The 20,460-nt window shown below is 41.5% G+C and overlaps 1 protein-coding gene across 10 annotated transcripts; it reads right to left on the bottom strand.

The window, feature by feature from the left end:
* ZNF165 (zinc finger protein 165) lies at positions 1-8,335 on the bottom strand. Of its 10 annotated transcripts, none has more exons than XM_057554182.1 (4): positions 8,255-8,335; positions 4,044-4,526; positions 3,561-3,699; positions 1-1,489 (listed from the first exon to the last, which is right to left on the bottom strand). In XM_057554182.1, exons 2-4 carry the CDS (start codon positions 4,452-4,454, stop codon positions 582-584), a joined length of 1,458 nt encoding a protein of 485 aa, XP_057410165.1. In that variant the 5' UTR covers positions 4,455-4,526; positions 8,255-8,335; the 3' UTR covers positions 1-581. The 10 variants fall into 10 exon arrangements, with proteins under 10 accessions (XP_057410165.1, XP_057410167.1, XP_057410170.1 ...); XM_057554184.1 differs by having other exon boundaries at positions 4,044-4,523; positions 8,255-8,323; XM_057554187.1 differs by having other exon boundaries at positions 4,044-4,454; positions 8,255-8,302.
* Between the last annotated feature and the right edge of the window lie 12,125 nt (positions 8,336-20,460).

Consider the following 20,460-nt stretch of genomic DNA (forward strand, 5'->3'; position numbering starts at 1 on the left):
CCACCACTGCATATATCCTCTTGACACGACTGTCTAATTTAGTTGTGCTATGTCTTCATTCTTTAAAGGAATCTTCCAAAAGAACTGTTCTGCAGTACCTTGCTCAAGCTATTCCACTCCTGGGCTTAGCCTACCTCCTCTTGTGGAGAATCATTAACTAGAGTTGATGATCAGTCTCTACCTGAATCTTCTTCCCCCCACACTGTAATCATGGTTATTTCCCAAGAGCGTCCTCTTTTTCTATTTTCATTGCCATAGACTAACCCATTTATTAGCCTCCCCCAAATTCTGCTATTTTGGTTTGATTTTAGCGGTCAACGGAAGAGGTACGTCTACTGTCTCACAGAAAGCAGACACATAGAGGTGAAGATTATATGCAGAACAGAAAACTGAGAATGAGAGGGAGAACACCGTCTCACAGAAAGCAGACACATACAGGTGAAGATCATATGCAGAACAGAAAACTGAGAATGAGAGAGAGAATAAAGAGACACTGGTCTTACAGTCATTCATCTCACCCAGTATTTATTTTTTATTCAATGTTTTTCACGTTTTGCTATTTCCTTATGAATTTAAGTTCTTTACATTAATAGGTTTTCCCTCTTGTGAATTCTCTGATGTTGACTAAGGTGTGAGCTCTGACTGAAGGCTCTCCCACACTCACTGCATTCATAGGGTTTCTCTCCAGTGTGGATTCTCAGGTGTCGAATAAGGTGTGAGCTCACTCTGAAGGTTTTCCCACATTCACTACATTCATAGGGTTTTTCTCTGGTGTGAATTCTCTGATGCAGGATAAGATGTGAGTTCAGGCTGAATGCTCTCCCACATTCTTTGCATTCAAAGGGTCTTTCCCCAGTGTGAATCCTCTGGTGTCTAATAAGATCTGAGCTCCCCCCAAAGCCTTTCCCACACTCATTACATTCATAAGGTCTCTCTCCAGTGTGGATTCTCTGATGCCTAATAAGCTTTGAGCTGTGTCTGAAAGCTTTCCCACATTCATTACACTGATGGGTTTTCTCTCCACTGAAAATTGCTGCATGTTTAATAAGGTTTGGGCTCTTGAGAGATTTTCCATATTGGTGAATTTTTTCTCCAGCATAAATTCTTTGATGCTTAATAAAATCTGAATTCCATTTGAAACTTTGGTCATAGGTACTGTGTTTACAAGATTTCTGGTGTGAAAATTCATTTGAGTTCAGATTTAGGCTTCTCTCACAACAATCATGGCTTATTATTTCACCTGTAAGTGTATTTTTGTGGGTGAGGATTTTACTAAAACCTCCATCCTGAGCAGATGATGGTTTCTGAGACTCCCCTGATTCTTTTTCCTGTTGTCTCTTTATCCTGCCTGTAGACTTACAGATGTCTTGAGGCTCAGCAGATCCTTCTGATACAAATCCTGAAATTCTTCCTGATATAATTCTCTGTGATTCCATTCTCTCATAAATTTCCAGCTTTGGCATGGATCCACTGTTTTCACTCTCATTATCTAAAATAATGATGAAAAAATAAAGGGGTAAATACCTGTTTGCTGAGCTGATAGAAAATAAAACTTTGAGGTACACGCAAGATGGTTACCTATTGGTACTTCACTTGGCCACTCTAAAAATGTGTGGCCTTTGAAATGAGAGGACTGATGGATGAGGATACAAAAGAAAGAAAACTTGGTAAAAGCAAGTAATTTATGCAGTGGTTGGCAGAGAGAGGAAACAGACATCCGAGGATGAGCAGATACAACAGAAAAGATTAGGAAGAGGATCACCACGAGCAAGAATGGGGGTGGGGAACAAAGTAAGGAGAAAGAACCATGCAATGTGACTGAGAGGGCTATTGAGGAACTTTGGGTCTATGATGTTTCTAGTGTTAGGCTTAGAGGATGAAAGGGAGGCACCATCTCAAAGAAAGCAGATGAGAACATAGATGCATTGAGAAAAGTTAAGTTATAATGACTCTGAGGTATGTATGTGGTGGGAAAAACCTCCATCCATCTATCCATCCAATCCACCCTTCCATTTCTTCTTCATCATTCATGGATAATCAAATTCTGTCATTTCTGCTAAATGTCCCCTATATACCTCCCTTTCTTTACATTTCTGTTACTATAGAACCTTACCGCTTCCTGTTTAGATAACTGTAACAGCCTCCTTGCTGTTCTGACTCTGAGCTATTCTTCTTCCCAGTCATCCTAAATACCCTTACCAGACTAATCGTCATTAAACCCTGTCATCCTGGGACTTCCCTAGTGGTGCAGTGCTTAAGAATCCACCTGCTAATGCAGGGGACATAGGTTCCAGCCCTGGTCCTGGAAGATCCCACATGCCGCAGAGCAACTAAGCCCGTGCACCACAACTACTGAGCCTGTGCTCTAGAGCCCACGAGCCACAACTACTGAGCCCATGTGCCACAGCTACTGAAGCCCACGCACCTAGAGCTCATGCTCCACAACAAGAGAAGACACCACAATGAGAAGCCCGTGCACCGCAACGAAGAGTAGCACCAGCTCGCTGCAACTAGAGAAAGCCCGCGTGCAGCAACAAACACCCAACACAGCCAAAAATAAAACAACAACAACAACAACAACAAAAAACCCTGTCATCCTCTTACACCCTACTCAGAAACCCTTAATCTCTTCTACAACACACCTGAGCTCTTCAGACTGGTTTCCAGGACTATGATCTAGTCCTCAAAATTCCTACCTTCTAGCTCATCAACCATATACTGTGCTCATGACTCTATATTATGCTGGAATCAAGCAGCCCCTCTTTGTTATAGGGTGTCCTTTGTCTAGAATAAGCTAGGCAGTAAAGGGGGTTAGGCAGTGCTGGTCTTAGGGTGGGAAAATTTACAATTTTAGGTGGGGTGAACGGAAATGTGTCCAGAGAAAACTTGAAAGCAGAATTTGGGTAATTAAAAAAAATTACTGTAATACTCTTGGGTTTATTTTTGGGACCATATACACCTAAAGTGATATTGAGTCCATGAACTTTTTAAACAATGAGTTTTCGAATAGCAATGAGGATTCTATGGAGGTAGTCAGTGCAAGTATGGCCAACTTTCTATAAAAACATAAAAGAGCTTTGTAAAACCAAAATTAAAAAAGGCAACAATATGGATCTTGTTCTACGTATCTGCGAATTATATTCTATTTCTGAGTATATCATCACATATTTGCCTCTCTTTTTCTCTATCATTGTATGTGCTTCTCTATGAACATGTTTTGTTTCTGTGTATGTGTTCCTTTCCCTTTTGCTTCTTTTCTCATTCTCTAACATCTCAACTCATTCATTTTCTTTCCTTTAACTTGCTCATAACATGAAAACATCTCATGTTTTGGAAATATTATGGATAAAGAACATGAAAAAAAGGAGACATTTTGGATAAGAAACAAAGTTTTCTCTCTCTTTTTCTGGTTGGCCAATGACACACAAGAAAAAAGTTCTCTATTTCTCATTAAGTAATAAAGGAAAGGACCATCTACAGTTACAAAGACTAATATGAGAAGGGAGGGTCACTGTCCCAGTTCTTCAGGGACGCTCACCACAGACAGTATTGTCCCTTACCATGGTCCAGTAGGAGTTGGGGTTCTGAAGAACCATGAAGGACCTTGGTGTTCACTGGCTGGAACTGGACACTAAGTGGTGGTCCAGGAGGTGCCACTTTTCTCCTGAATAGTTCTTGTCCATGTCCACAGACTGGAATCTGAGAAAAACAAAGTACATTTGAGTTTATGAGAGAATCCCTGTTGGAATTAAACATCTTCCAAAACGAAAGAGAACCTCCTGTAGTATTGGGTTGGCCAAAAAGTTCGTTCGGATTGAACAAACTTTTTGGCCAACTCAATAATATAAAACTGGGGAAGGAAGAATTAAGTCTGACTCAATTATAAAAGGTAGTACGGTACCAAACAGAGAGGGAAGGAGACATAACTGCATACTGAACTAAGAGTTCCTACAAAGCTCACTAGATATCAATCTCAGGCCGTTTTCTCCCTTTGTGGGACTCCACCCGTCCTGGAGGTCTTAGATCTCCCATCCCCTTTGTACCTGGAGTACTGCTTCATCAGTGCCTCTCTCTAAATCTTCCAGTACGGTCACTGCCTCCTCTCCAGTCTCTGGGTAATGTTCATGCACCCAAGCCTGTAGATCCCCTGGCAGGATGGTCAGGAACTGCTCTAGCACCAGTAGCTCCAGGATCTGCTCCTTGGTGTGGGTTTCTGGCTTCAGCCACTGACAGCAGAGCTCTCGCAGCCGGCTCAGTGCCTCGCGGGGTCCTGGGGAATCCTGGTAGCAGAACTGCCTGAACAGCTGCCGGCAGAGCTCCTGCCTGAGGGGATCACTTCTCTGTAAGCAAGTGTCCTGCTTCCAGACAAAATCTTCCTCTTCAATCTTCACTATCAGAAGTCCTTCATGCTCTTGAAGGTTCTGAGCTGCAGCTTTCTTTGATTCTGTTGTCATCTTGAGATAAAATGTATGATCAGAATCCCACTTCTGCTCTGTGAAAGGCCTTTTTTAGTTTAAAGAGCTCTCCTCAGGGATAAAAAAAAATTGTTATTACTGTCTAGGAAGACAAAATATCACATCATAGAAATAGTTATTCTTCATTATACACTTAAAAGCACTGAAATACCTGTTTTGTGGAATACAACTGTTGCATAATTTCTACCTAAAGCAGCTTAAAATTTTATTTTAAAAATAAGATAATTTAAATTACAAATATTAAATATAAGACAATATAAATATAAGGCAGTATTAAATGTTAACTTGTCACATGCAATTAAATTATTTATTAGTCATAAAGAAAATAACCATCAAAAGAGAAAAATGACAGAAGTGCTTCATAAAGTTGGAGATGGAAAAGAGCACAGTAGGTTACAATGGTCAGGAGAAGCTTAATTAAAAAACTAACTTCTGATGAATGGATAGGATTTGACTAGGATGTGGGAGAAAGAAATAGGAAATTACAAGCTTGAACAACTGGTTAATGGTAGGAACACAGAAGTGGGAAAGCAAAATGTCAGTAGGTTTGTATAAGGAGATTATAGAGACAAAGGCCCTATTGAAGAAAGCTTCAAATGTCAAGTTCATGAATTCAGAGTTTATCTTTTAGGCACTGGGGAGCCAACTAAAGCTTCTGAGCAGAATGGCCTGACAAATACTGTTTGTGGAGATATATTTTTTATTTCTAGGATGGACCACAATATGAAAAGATAGAAACATAAAGAGGCTACTATACTCATAAAAGTGTGTGGGAAATACAAGCTTAGAATGTTATAATTATCTATTCAGAACGTGGAACTAGGATTACTTATAAATCTCTTAAATAATAAAATAGGGCAACTTTTCTTGACAGCCAGAGGTTAACAATTTCAGTCAGTGTAACTAGCTTCTTCCCCAAAAGTCTCAGGTAGGTTTCCTTTTGTCCCAACAATTCCTTCTCTGCCTTTCTGGTTTCATGGCTCTGTCTATGTCCTGGACATTGAGGCCTATCATATCACCAGTAAATTATAATAAACCAGCACCAAGACTTGATTATCGGTATTTTGTTAGTCTTTTTGTTAGATATGAGTTCCTCAAGTCTTATCAGCACTTTGGAATGGTCATTCTGGTGTCTGAATTGAAAAACTGAATAAAGGAATTTAGAGGTGAAGCCCCAGAGTACAATAGCAAAATACAAGTACCAATCTTTCATGTCCTTCTACTCAACATTTCACCAAGCTGACTATTGACTCTTGCACAGACATGTACGTTATTAAGAATCTTAACACAGCAAAGCATTGGGCAAGAAGTTATATGGCAGTGGTTCCCAAGAAAGTCTGAATTCAGAGCTGAGCTCACTGCCTCACTGTCATGTGGGAACTTTGTTAGAAACAGATTCCTTGGCCCTGCCCCTGGAGATGCTGACCTGGTTAGTATGGGGTATGCCTAGATATTCTCTATTCTGATGTACAGATATAAGGAATTTAAAAAATAGTATTTGAGTTTGCAAGGAGTTTGCAAAATAGTTGGAAAGAAATGACATAAAACACACATGGATACAAAACATTTAAATAACAAAACAGGTTTCACGTGACACACATTGAAAATGTTTGATAAATGTTGAAAGCCGAAGTACTAAACAAATTGCATGGTAGAGACACTGAATATCTTAATAGCTCTGAGGTAAGGAAAGAATGTGTGTGTATGTGTGTAAATATTTCCTACAGGTGGTGGGGCTTAAACTGGACAATAAAGGATGAGAAAGATCCAGAAAGGCAAAAGGGAAGGGAGAGCAAAGAGTTGAGGAAGTGGGAAAGAACAGCAGATTGATAGTGAGACCAGCTTGCAGGGTGTAATTGGAGTGACTAAGAATTGCACTACCTCTGATAAGGAATTCACCAACTCTACTCTGAGTTCCTACAGTTCCTAACACATAACATCTGTGGATACAACACATATCAAACTGTATTATTTTTAGTTGTTTGGCTGTTTTTTTTTCTTTTTTTTTTCCATCAATTGACTGGAGCTCCATGAGGTTAAAGACCATGCATTATTAATATTTATTCTTAAGTTCCCACATTCGTTGATTTATTGGATAAAAATGTAAATTAGGAAATTTGAGTTTCCTAATTGCTTTGTGTTTTGGATATTCTGTATTTTAGATGATGAGACATCCACTTAGAAAAACATTTCCAACAGATATTAAGAGATTTTAATGGAAAGGAGTTAGGAATGGAAATACAAATTTAGATAAGATCCATGGAAAGGGCAGTTAAAGATAAATATTGAGGATAATTCTCCAAAAGTATGAAATGAAGATCACAGGCTCAGATTGAACCTTGGAAAACAGAGTTTGAGGGGGTGAAAGTACGAACAAAATTTAGCAATGATAGAGGAGGAAAATGGGGGGTTAGAGCTATGGTATATATATCAGTCTCAATCCTTCATAATTTATGGGGACATTCTTTTGATATAGAGACCTAAGTTCACTTCTTGTTATGTTTTCTAGACATGTTAAGTGTTTACCAGGTAGTGTCCTAAATCTTTATGGGCATTATCTCATTTAGCGTAGGAAGATGAACAGTAAAGTAGGCCTACAGAATCCACAATTCCTAGCTTAAACTTAAATTATCATGCTAAGCAGCTGATTCTACAACATATGTTATCTCCTCACATAGCTGAAAGTTCTGTCTTCAGATGTTTAATCACTTCTCATCCACTTAAAACAGTCCACAACTCTAGATAAAATCATCTAGTTCTCAAGGATTTGATATATATCCCCTAAAGCTGGGTTTCAAATGTCTTACTAACCTCAAGCTAATATACATTTATTGAGCATCTAGTGCTTTACAATCATTGTGTTGGAGCAGAGTTACAAAAATACCTAAGCAGATATGTAAACAAATGCCATTAGAACAGACAGTAGGGAGTAATTAGTTACGTTGGGAAAGGTGGAAGTTTGGTAAAGTGCAGGCTTCCTGTTGGATGAGTAGGTTCCTGGTGAATGGGTAGGTTCTGGGTGTGTATGTTGGGGTAGGAGGAGGACAGGGGTGGGGGGGTAGTTTTGTTGGCGGAGGGATGGCAGTTAGGGGAAATCCAGTAGAGGTCACAGAGCAGGGGATTCACAGCTCTCACAGCACCTTGCGTTTCTCAAATTGAGGCACTTTCCAGTCTTACAACTGCGTGATTTGCTGTCTTGTCTCTCATTCTGAACGAGATATTGGTTTCAATACTGGTTTCGCGGCCTCCCCGCTACACAGGAAACACTCACTAAATATTTACTGCGTGAGTAAATTTCATGAGGATGCCGGGCTGTCCCCACTTTTCCTGCGAAAAGGTGGATTACTCCTCCCATGAGAAGCAGAAGTCAGGGGCGGACCGTGGGGCAGTTTTCTTCTGGCAGAACGCAGCCTATCCAAAACAGATGCCACCCTTCCTCGCTTTGCCTGACTGGGTCAGGCCTCTCCTCTTACCAGTGACCCTATAATCTCCGCAAGCAGGAATGCCCGAGGCCCACCCCCCAAACCACGCCCTCTTAGCCCTCAACGATGACGTCACGCGCGGCGGGGGTAACTATGGAAACCCCTATCCTTTCCCGAAATAGGAGGGCGCGAACGCTCTCCCAACGCCAAACCTAGTTCCACCTTTCCTCGGGATTCCTCTGAGGTTCCGGTCCAGAGCGCCACAGGGCTGCTGCAATCCCGAAGGGAACATGATAGGGACTGGGTGTTTAAAGGGGACAAAGGGCCGGACATCTGAGGCCCCAGAGCCGGACTCACCTCTCCCACAGGGCTGGTTCCGATCGGACACTTCCGGTGGCAGGACGGAGCTGCAATACCCCCCAAGGCGTCCTTCCACAGAGACTTTTGAGGCTGCGCAGAAGGAGACGGGCCGGCTTTGGACTGCGCTTCCCAGAAGCCTTCGGACCTCCTCAGGAGCTGGGACTCCATTTCCCAGGCGTCTTCGCTACGGTTTTGAAGTCCTCAGACTTTGAAGGAGAAGGCGTCTTTTCTTCTCTTTGTAGTAGTAAGCTTGCCTCTGCAGCTCCCATGCGATCCTCATCCTGGACTTCATCCCATTTCAGTATGGGCCCGTGAACTGGAAGCCCACGCAGCAGGGACGCGGCTCAAACTTCACCTTTGGACTGATGGGAAACTTTTCCCAAATCCTTGGCTTCTCCCCCAACCCTGGTGGACCGCAGATATGCAAAATGGGATTGATCATAACGCCTGACTTAAGACTTTGCGTTACCCTAAATTGTGAACATTCTTTAATCCATTACCAAATCTATAAGAACTAGAACATTGACAATAACCTCACCTTTACTACAACTCTTTCTCTTGTCTCCCTCCGTATTTTGTGTTCCCTTACTTATTGAAAAGATAGTTCTGTTTGATACATACTCATGCCCAAACAATATAGGCTTTTAATTTTAGTTGTTTTTTTGTCTAAAAGGCATCATTTCATAGGTAATCTGAATTTGCTTCTTTTCACTCAATATGTTAAGATATACCCATATTGTTGAGTTAAAATTAATTTTCATTACTGTATAGTATTCCATTTGTGAATATATCATTGTGTTCATCCTTTCTCCTAAGATGGGTTGGTAACACCATTATCTCTCTTTTGGATTACCGCAGTAAACTCTTTAAGTGAGCCCTCTGCTTCTGCCTGTCTCCCCCACAGCCCATTCTCAATAGAGCAGCCAGAGTGATATTGTTTTTATTTTTTTAAATCAGAATATCATTTTTCCCCTCATGTGGAACTTCTACCATCATCTTGTGTTGTATGTTTGCTCTCTCCTCTCTCTCTCTTTTTTTAAAATTTATTTTTGGCTACGTTGGGTCTTGGTTGCTTTGCGCAGGCTTTTTCTAGTTGCGGGGAGCGGGGGCTACCCTTTTTATTGCCGTGCGTGGGCTTCTCATTGTGGTGGCTTCTCTTGTTGCGGAGCCCGGGCTCTAGGCGCGTGGGTTTCAGTAATTGTGGCACGTGGGCTCAGTAGTTGTGGCTGGCAGGCTCTAGAGCACAGGCTCAGTAGTTGTGGCACATGGGCTTAGTTGCTCCAGACCAGGGCTCGAACCCATGTTCCCTGCATTGGCAGGCGGATTCTTAACCACTGCGCCACCAGGGAAGCCCTCTCTTCTCAATTTGTTACTTAGTTTAGATAGTAGTTTCTCAATTTTACTAATCGTTTTTAAAATATACAACTCTTGGACTTATTTTTTAAAGTTTTATTTTTCTGTTTTCTGATTCACTGATTTCTGCTTTTATCTCAATTTCTGCTGCAGTCCCTCAGTTTATTTATTTTGTTGTCTCTTTTCAACTGGATTCTTAAAGTATATCTATGTTTCATTTAAATGTTTATGGCTAAAAATTTTTCTTTGCACACTGCTGTAGTTGTTCCCAGACTTTATCAGGTGTAGTGTTTTGATTATCACAATTTTTTAGATATTCTCAAATATTTATATTGTCTCTTTGAATCAATAGCTGAGAGAATTAAAAAGATTTCAAATGAAGGAATATGTTTTCTGTTTCTGAATGTCATTAATTTTTAGTTATATTGAATTATATTCAGAGAATGCTTACTTAACTATTTCATTATAGTTGGTGTCACAAGTTGGCTTCCAAGAGAAGCATACTATGAAAGACAGATTAGCAGGCAGGAAGTTTATAGGTAGTGATTTGGGGATTAACACCTGTGAGGGATTGAAGGCCGTAGCATTGGGCAGAAGAAGTTGGGCTGTGATGCAGTCACAACAAAAGTCTCTACTGTTCCCATGGAACAAAGATGGTCCTTTAGAATTGTCCTGATTTGGGTGGAGGGGTAAGGTCTTTATACCACCTCAAGAGACCAGTCCCTTGGATGCAGCTTGCCCTTAGGGAGGGGTCATTACCTTGGACCAAGCTGGTCTTTTTCAGTTGAGGGCAGTTACTGGAGAGGACTGACACTGAGAGCTGTCAGAAAGGGCTACCAGCTGGCAACACTCCCAGCAACTGGGAGAATAAGCCCGTCAGTCTTGAAAGGGGACCTGGGAGGCATAGCATGGTGTTCAGCACAGGGAAAAATTGAAGATATTCTCTTTCTCAGTCTTTTTTGTACTTAGGGCAAGAGCACATAGTCTGTATTTGACCAATCAGATACAGCCTCACTGCAACTTGGATCAAAGATAGGTGATACAAAAACTAGAAGCAGTGGAAAAATCTCTCTGGTAGTGACAGTAGTGGCAGAAATGGCCAGTTCTTGGGTCAGCAGTGGCAGTAGGCTAGCATAGGCATCTAGTGTCCATGGCATAAAGCATCAGTGGATCAAGCTGTAACATCCAGTGTTTAATGACAGTGATTTGGGTCAACTCATAGGAGGGTTATGTATGTTGTTTTGGCTCTGGTCTGGTTATGAGCCTCTGAGTCTGCTTCTCCAACCCTTCCAGCAATTTTATGAACTACTCAATACTCCTTCAGTAAACTTTATTTCTGCTTAATTAAGAAGAATTGGGAATTGGGAAGATGGCGGAAGAGTAAGACGCGGAGATCACATTCCTTCCCACAGATACAGTAGAAATACACCTACACGTGGAACTGCTCCTACAGAACACCCACTGAACGCTGGCAGAAAACGTCCGACCTCCAAAAAGGCAAGAAACTCCCCCCGTACTTGGGTAGGGCAAAAGAAAAAAGAAATAACAGAGACAAAAGAATAGGGACGGCACCTGCACCAGTGGGAGGGAGCCGTGAAGGAGGAAAGGTTTCCACGCACTAGGAGCCCCTTCGCGGGCGGAGACTGCGGGGGGCGGAGGGGGGAAGCTTCAGAGCCACGGAGGAGAGCGCAGCCACAGAGGTGCGGAGGGCAAAGCGGAGAGGTTCCCGCACAGAGGCTCGGCGCCGAGCAGCACTCACCAGCCCGAGAGGCTTGTCTGCTTAGCCGCCGGGGCGGGCGGGGCTGGGAGCTGAGGCTCGGGCTGCGGTCGGATCGCAGGGAGAGGACTGGGGCTGGCAGCGTGAACACAGCCTGAAGGGGTTAGCGCACCACAGCTAGCCCGGAAGAAGTCCGGGAAAAAGTCTGCAGCTGCCGAAGAGGCAAGAGACTTTCTTGCCTCTTTGTTTCGCGGCGGGCAAGGAGAGGGGATTCAGAGCGCCGCCTAAACGAACTCCAGAGAAGGGCGCGAGCCGTGGCTATCAGCGCGGATCCCACAGCAACAGGGGCGCAGAGGGAAAATCGGAGAGACTCCCGCACAGAGGCTCGGCGCCGAGCGGCGCTCACCAGCCCGAGAGGCTTATCTGCTCCCCCGCCGGGGCGGGCAGGGCTAGGAGCTGAGGCTCGGGCTGCGGTCGGATCGCAGGGAGAGGACTGGGGCTGGCAGCGTGAACACAGCCTGAAGGGGTTGGCGCACCACAGCTAGCTGGGAGGGAGACCGGGAAAAGGTCTGCAGCTGCCGAAGAGGCAAGAGACTTTTTCTTGCCTCTTTGTTTCGCTGCGCGCAAGGAGAGGGGATTCAGAGCTCCGCCTAAACGAACTCCAGAGAAGGGCGCAAGCCACGGCGATCAGCGCGGACCCCAGAGACGGGCGTGAGACGCTGGGGCTGCTGCTGCCGCCTCCAAAAAGCCTGTGTGTGAGCACAGGTCACTCTCCACACCTCCCCTCCCGGGAGCCTGTGCAGCCCGCCACTGCCAGGGTCCCGTGATCCGGGGACAACATCCCCGGGAGAACGCACTGCGCGCCTCAGGCTGGTGCAACGTCACGCCGGCCTCGGCCGCCGCAGGCTCGCCCCGCCTCCTCCGTACCCCTCCCTCCCCGCGGCCTGGGTGAGCCAGAGCCCCCGAAGCAGCTGCTCCTTTAACCCCGTCCTGTCTGGGCGGGGAACAGACGCCCTCAGGCGACCTACAGGCAGAGGCGGGTCCAAATCCAAAGCTGAACCCCAGGAGCTGTGCGAACAGGGAAGAGAAGGGGAAATCTCTCCCAGCAGCCTCAGAAGCAGCGGATTAAAGCTCCACAAACAACGTGACGTGCCTGCATCTGCTGAATACCTGAATAGACAACGAATCATCCCAAATTCAGGAGGGGGACTCTGGGAGCAGGAGATATTAATTTTTCCCCTTTTCCTTTTTTTTGTGAGTGTATATGTATATGCTTCTGGGTGAGATTTTGTCTGTATAGCTTTGCTTTACAATAGCTTTATTTTACTTCACTATATTATAGCCTCTTTCTTTCTTTCTTTCTATTTTTTCTCCCTTTTACTCTGAGCCGTGTGGACGAAAGGCTCTTGGTGCTCCAGCCAGGCATCAGGGCCGTGCCTCTGAGGTGGGAGAGCCAACTTCAGAACACTGGTCCACAAGAGACCTCCCAGCTCCACGTAATACCAAACGGCAAAAATCTCCCAGAGATCTCCATCTCAACATCAAGACCCAGCTTCACTCAACGACCAGCAAGCTACAGTGCTGGACATCCTATGCCAAACAACTAGCTAGACAGGAACACAACCCCATCCATTGGCAGAGAGGCTGCCTAAAATCATAATAAGGCCACAGACACCACAAAATACACCACCAGACGTGGACGTGCCCACCAGAAAGACAAGATCTAGCCTCATCCACCAGAAGTCAGGCACTAGTTCCCTCCACCAGGAAGCCTACACAACCCACTGAACCAACCTTAGCCGCTGGGGACAGATACCAAAAACAACGGGAACTACGAACCTGCAGCCTGTGAAAAGGAGACCCCAAACACAGTAAGATAGGCAAAATGAGACGACAGAAAAACACACAGCAGATGAAGGATCAGGCTCAAAACACACTGGACTTAACAAATGAAGAGGAAATAGGTAGTCTACCTGAAAAAGAATTCAGAATAATGATAGTAAGGATGATCCAAAATCTTGGAAATAGAATAGACAAAATGCAAGAAACATTTAACAAGGATGTAGAAGAACTAAAGAGGAACCAAGCAATGATGAAAAACACAATAAATGAAATTAAAAATACTCTAGATGGGATCAATAGTAGAATAACTGAGGCAGAAGAAAGGATAAGTGACCTGGAAGATAAAATGGTGGAAATAACTACTACAGAGCAGGATAAAGAAAAAAGAATGAAAAGAACTGAGGACAGTCTCAGGGACCTCTGGGACAACATTAAACGTGCCAACATTCGAATTATAGGGGTACCAGAAGAAGAAGAGAAAAAGAAAGGGACTGAGAAAATTTTTGAAGAGATTATAGTTGAAAACTTCCCTAATATGGGAAAGGAAATAGTTAATCAAGTCCTGGAAGCACAGAGAGTCCCATACAGGATAAACCCAAGGAGGAACACGCCAAGACACATATTAATCAAACTGTCAAAAATTAAATATAAGGAAAACATATTAAAGGCAGCAAGGGAAAAAAAACAAATAACACACAAGGGAATCCCCATAAGGTTAACATCTGATCTCTCAGCAGAAACTCTGCAAGCCAGAAGGGAGTGGCAGGATATACTTAAAGTCATGAAGGAGAAAAACCTACAACCAAGATTACTCTACCCAGCAAGGATCTCATTCAGATTCGATGGAGAAATTAAAACCTTTACAGACAAGCAAAAGCTGAGAGAGTTCAGCACCACCAAACCAGCTTTACAACAAATGCTAAAGGAAATTCTCTAGGCAAGAAACACAAGAGAAGGAAAACACCTACAATAACAAACCCAATACATTTAAGAAAATGGGAATAGGAACATACATATCGATAATTACCTTGAATGTAAATGGATTAAATGCTCCCACCAAAAGACACAGGCTGGCTGAATGGATACAAAAACAAGACCCATACATATGCTGTCTACAAGAGACCCACTTCAGACCTAGGGACACATACAGACTGAAAGTGAGGGGATGGAAAAAGATATTCCATGCAAATGGAAATCAAAAGAAAGCTGGAGTAGCAATTCTCATATCAGACAAAATAGACTTTAAAATAAAGACTATTACAAGAGACAAAGAAGGACACTATATAATGATCAAGGGATCGATCCAAGAGGAAGGTATAACATTTGTAAATATTTATGCACCCAACATAGGAGCACCTCAATACATAAGGCAAATAATAACAGCCATGAAAGGGGAAATTGACAGCAACACAATCATAGTAGGGGACTTTAACACCCCACTTTCACCAATGGACAGATCATCCAAAATGAAAATAAATAAGGAAACACAAGCTTTAAATGATACATTAAACAATATGGACTTAATTGATATTTATAGGACATTCCACCCAAAAACAACAGAATACACATTTTTCTCAAGTGCTCATGGAACATTCTCCAGGATAGATCATATCTTGGGTCACAAATCAAGCCTTGGTAAATTTAAGAAAATTGAAATCGTATCAAGTATCTTTTCCGACCACAACGCTATGAGACTAGATATCAATTACAGGAAAAGATCTGTAAAAAATACAAACACATGGAGGCTACACAATACATTACTTAATAACGAAGTGATTACTGAAGAAATCAAAGGGGAAATCAAAAAATACCTAGAAACAAATGACAATGGAGACACGACGACCCAAAACCTATGGGACACAGCAAAAGCAGTGCTAAGAGGGAAGTTTATAGCAATACAAGCCTACCTCAGGAAACAGGAAACATCTCGAATAAACAACCTAACCTTGCACCTAAAGCAATTAGAGAAAGAAGAACAAAAAAACCCCAAAGCCAGCAGAAGGAAAGAAATTATAAAGATCAGGTCAGAAATAAATGAAAAAGAAATGAAGGAAACAATAGCAAAAATCAATGAAACTAAAAGCTGGTTCTTTGAGAAGATAAACAAAATTGATAAACCATTAGCCAGACTCATCAAGAGAAAAAGGGAGAAGACTCAGATCAATAGAATTAGAAATGAAAAAGGAGAAGTAACCACTGACACTGCAGAAATACAAAAGATCATGAGAGATTACTACAAGCAACTATATGCCAATAAAATGGACAACCTGGAAGAAATGGACAGATTCTTAGAAATGCACAAACTGCCGAGACTGAACCAGGAAGAAATAGAAAATATGAACAGACCAATCACAAGCACTGAAATTGAAACTGTGATTAAAAACCTTCCAACAAACAAAAGCCCAGGACCAGATGGCTTCACAGGCGAATTCTATCAAACATTTAGAGAAGAGCTAACACCTATCCTTCTCAAACTCTTCCAAAATATTGCAGAGGGAGGAACACTCCCAAACTCATTCTACGAGGCCACCATCACCCTGATACCAAAACCAGACAAAGATGTCACAAAGAAAGAAAACTACAGGCCAATATCACTGATGAACATAGATGCAAAAATCCTCAACAAAATACTAGCAAACAGAATCCAACAGCACATTAAAAGGATCATACACCATGACCAAGTGGGGTTTATCCCAGGAATGCAAGGATTCTTCAATATACGCAAATCAATCAATGTGATACACCATATTAACAAATTGAAGGAGAAAAACCATATGATCATCTCAATAGATGCAGAGAAAGCTTTTGACAAAATTCAACACCCATTTATGATAAAAGCCCTGCAGAAAGTAGGCATAGAGGGAACTTTCCTCAACATAATAAAGGCCATATATGACAAACCCACAGCCAACATTGTCCTCAATGGTGAAAAACTGAAACCATTTCCACTAAGATCAGGAACAAGACAAGGTTGCCCACTCTCACCACTATTATTCAACATAGTTCTGGAAGTCCTAGCCACAGCAATCAGAGAAGACAAAGAAATAAAAGGAATCCAAATCGGAAAAGAAGAAGTAAAGCTGTCACTATTTGCAGATGACATGATACTATACATAGAGAATCCTAAAGATGCTACCAGAAAACTCCTAGAGCTAATCAATGAATTTGGTAAAGTAGCAGGATACAAAATTAATGCACAGAAATCTCTTGCATTTCTATACACTAATGACGAAAAATCTGAAAGTGAAATTAAGAAAACACTCCCATTTACCATTGCAACAAAAAGAATAAAATATCTAGGAATAAACCTACCTAAGGAGACAAAAGACCTGTATGCAGAAAATTATAAGACACTGATGAAAGAAATTAAAGAGGATACAAATAGATGGAGAGATATACCATGTTCCTGGATTGGAAGAATCAACATTGTGAAAATGTCTCTACTACCCAAAGCAATCTACAGATTCAATGCAATCCCTATCAAACTACCACTGGCATTTTTCACAGAACTAGAACAAAAAATTTCACAATTTGTATGGAAACACAAAAGACCCCGAATAGCCAAAGCAATCTTGAGAACGAAAAATGGAGCTGGGGGAATCAGGCTCCCTGACTTCAGACTATATTACAAAGCTTCAGTAATCAAGACAGTTTGGTATTGGCACAAAAACAGAAATATAGATCAATGGAACAGGATAGAAAGCCCAGAGATAAACCCACACACATATGGTCAACTTATCTTTGATAAAGGAGGCAAGCATATACAGTGGAGAAAAGACAGCCTCTTCAATAAGTGGTGCTGGGAAAATTGGACAGGAACATGTAAAAGTATGAAATTAGAACACTCCCTGACACCATGCACAAAAATAAACTCAAAATGGATTAAAGACCTAAGTGTAAGGGCAGACACTATCAAACTCTTAGAGGAAAACATAGGCAGAACACTCTATGACATACATCACAGCAAGATTCTTTTTGACCCAGCTCCCAGAGAAATGGAAATAAGAACACAAATAAACAAATGGGACCTAATGAAACTGAAAAGCTTTTGCACAGCAAAGGAAACCATAAACAAGACCAAAAGACAACCCTCAGAATGGGAGAAAATATTTGCAAATGAAGCAACTGACAAAGGATTAATCTCCAAGATTTACAAGCAGCTCATGCAGCTCAATAACAAAAAAACGAACAACCCAATCCAAAAATGGGCAGAAGATCTAAATAGACATTTCTCCAAAGAAGATATACAGATGGCCTACAGACACATGAAAGAATGCTCAACATCATTAATCATTAGAGAAATGCAAATCAAAACTACAATGAGATATCATCTCACACCGGTCAGAATGGCCATCATCAAAAAATCTAGAAACAATAAATGCTGGAGAGGGTGTGGAGGAAAGGGAACACTCTTGCACTGTTGGTGGGAATGTAAATTGATACAGCCACTATGGAGAACAGTATGGAGGTTCCTTAAAAAACTACAAATAGAACTACCATACGACCCAGCAATCCCACTACTGGGCATATACCCTGAGAAAACCATAGGTCAAAAAGAGTCATGTACCAAAATGTTCATTGCAGCTCTATTTACAATAGCCAGGACATGGAAGCAACCTAAATGTCCATCGACAGATGAATGGATAAAGAAGATGTGGCACATATATACAATGGAATATTACTCAGCCATAAAAAGAAATGAAATGGAGGTATTTGTAATGAGGTGGATGGAGTTAGAGTCTGTCATACAGAGTGAAGTAAGTCAGAAAGAGAAAAACAAATACAGTATGCTAACACATATATATGGAATCTAAGGGAAAAAAAAAAAAAAAAAAGGCCATGAAGAACCTAGTGGCAAGACGGGAATAAAGACACAGACCTACTAGAGAATGAACTTGAGGATATGGGGAGGGGGTGGGGTGAGATGTGACAGGGTAAGAGAGTGTCATGGACATATATACACTACCAAATGTAAAATAGATAGCTAGTGGGAAGCAGCTGCATAGCACAGGGAGATCAGCTCGGTGCTTTGTGACCACCTAGAGGGGTGGGATGGGGAGGGTGGGAGGGAGGGAGATGCAAGAGGGAAGAGAAATGGGAACATATTGTATATGTATAACAGATTCACTTTGTTATAAAGCAGATGCTAACACACTATTGTAAGGCAATTATACTTCAATAAAGATGTTTGAAAAAAAAAAAAAAAAGAAGAATTGATTTCTTCTTTGCAACTAAGATATCTGGTGCATACAAAGATCTTTCAAGAGATAGGGAATTGGGAACTGATTGGTTCATTTTTGCTGTTGCTTCTGTCTTTGCACCTAGTGTTATTTACATTGGTCCTTACATGCTCCAACAAATTTTTCTGATCTCTTTCTCATCAGAGAAGATAAAAACCACAAGGATAATTTGTAGAAGGTCTTCTAATCATAAATAAACAAATAAATACATATTTATAGCAGGATATCTTTTTAAAAACCTCTATCTTTATCTCATTTCTATCTTTTTATCTTTATTTCTCTCTCAGGTATCACATCATATAAAAATGATTGAGCATTTTTAAAAACCAGCTTTGAAGAGATATTTCAGATGGTATGACTTAAAATATGAGACATATGGCATATGGAAAAATGCACTTTGTAGGGCTCTGGGGGACATTGTGGACACGGAAAACAATCTGTTAAATCAGATATGATTTCCAAATCAAAAATCACAAGGGCACATGCTTTCTATTGCTGGTGGGGTCTACTTCTCATATAGGCTACTTTATACATGTCCCAGAGTAAATAACCACACAGATTTTAAAAATTTAAAATGGTAATTAATAGCCTCCCAGGTAATTTTTTGTAGACCACCATGAAGATATATACATATATATATACATAGACAACAGATATAAATCCTGCTTTTTACACAAGGGAATAAAGACAGATCATAGGAAATGCATACAATATAGACATAAAACATGAATAAAACATTGGGGTGAGAAGAAATAATCCATCCCTCATTCTCACCAATGCCTAATATGGACCCTTAATTAAGATTAATTTATTCAATACATTTACTCATACATACCATGGTCCTCCTTACCTACACTTCTTCCTCATATATTTTGAATATTTTCATCATTCCTTTGTAAAACTCATCTGTGGTCAAGACCCAGATTAAAGTGTTGTCTTTTCCCTGAAGTTTTACTTGACCTCTTAAGCCTTTACCAATATCTTCTTTTTTCTTACCTCACATTGTAGTTATAGTTTGAACCTTTCATTACATAGCAGTTTTATTCTCTGCTGTTTTTCCTGCATGACAATGTAGTTACCTAAACTAAAGAAAATGGAGGAACTCTGTTGGACTATTTTTTCTTTTTTTAAAAAAATTTTAGAAGATTATTTATTTATTTATTTATTTATTTATTTATTTTTGGCCATGCCACGAGGCATGTGGGATCTTAGTTCCTGGATCAGGGATGAACCTGGGTCCTCAGCAGTGAGAGCACAGAGGCCTAACCACTGGACCACTAGGAAATTCCCTGGACTATTTTTTCAATGATTGAATAATGAAACTGAATGGAAGAGAGAGGTATTCTATACACATATAGGCAAAGTGGAGAGAGGCATTGGCACTTTGGGCTCCAGAGAACACAGAGCTCTTGTGAGAACTTTCTGGGAATTGCCAGAAATAATTAAAGCAATTTTCCACAGACATCAGGGATTGTAATAGTAGATAAAATAACAACCTGCTGTTTATTACGACTCTTGGGCCTATGGGCTGATGTAGTTTCAGGAAACACAGGTGAGAGTTGTATCATATCACTCGGTATTGCTCCTGCCACATAGGGGGCATTCAAAAATGTTAGCTGAAAAAGTGTTCTCTAACATCTGTGGAGACTATGAGATTTCACCATGGAATATCAAGTGGACATAGATGGAGGGGAGGGTGGGCTCTGAGCTTTGCAAGAAGCAGAAAGAAGAAAATTATTAAAAAGTCCTTTCTGGGAGGTTTCTTCTTGCTGTACTTTTCCCCACCTCCACGTCTTGCACCGGCACAACAGAAATCTAGGCGTTTATCATTTGCCATCATTTCTACTTAGAGTCCCCAGGAATTTCTCACATGAGCTCTTTGCCCTATCCCTGGTGGAGGGAACCCTCTATTTTCTTCCTTTTCTGATCTAAGTTGCTCATCGCTACTGTTCTGCCAGTGCCTGCTTTGACAAAAATGATGCAATGTCATGGCACTGATGCTCTCACAGGTGCTAATGTGACTAATGCTAACGTAGTCCTGAGTTCTCTGG

Source organism: Balaenoptera acutorostrata, chromosome 10, assembly GCF_949987535.1.
Source record: "Balaenoptera acutorostrata chromosome 10, mBalAcu1.1, whole genome shotgun sequence".
Classification (NCBI taxonomy): domain Eukaryota; kingdom Metazoa; phylum Chordata; class Mammalia; order Artiodactyla; family Balaenopteridae; genus Balaenoptera; species Balaenoptera acutorostrata.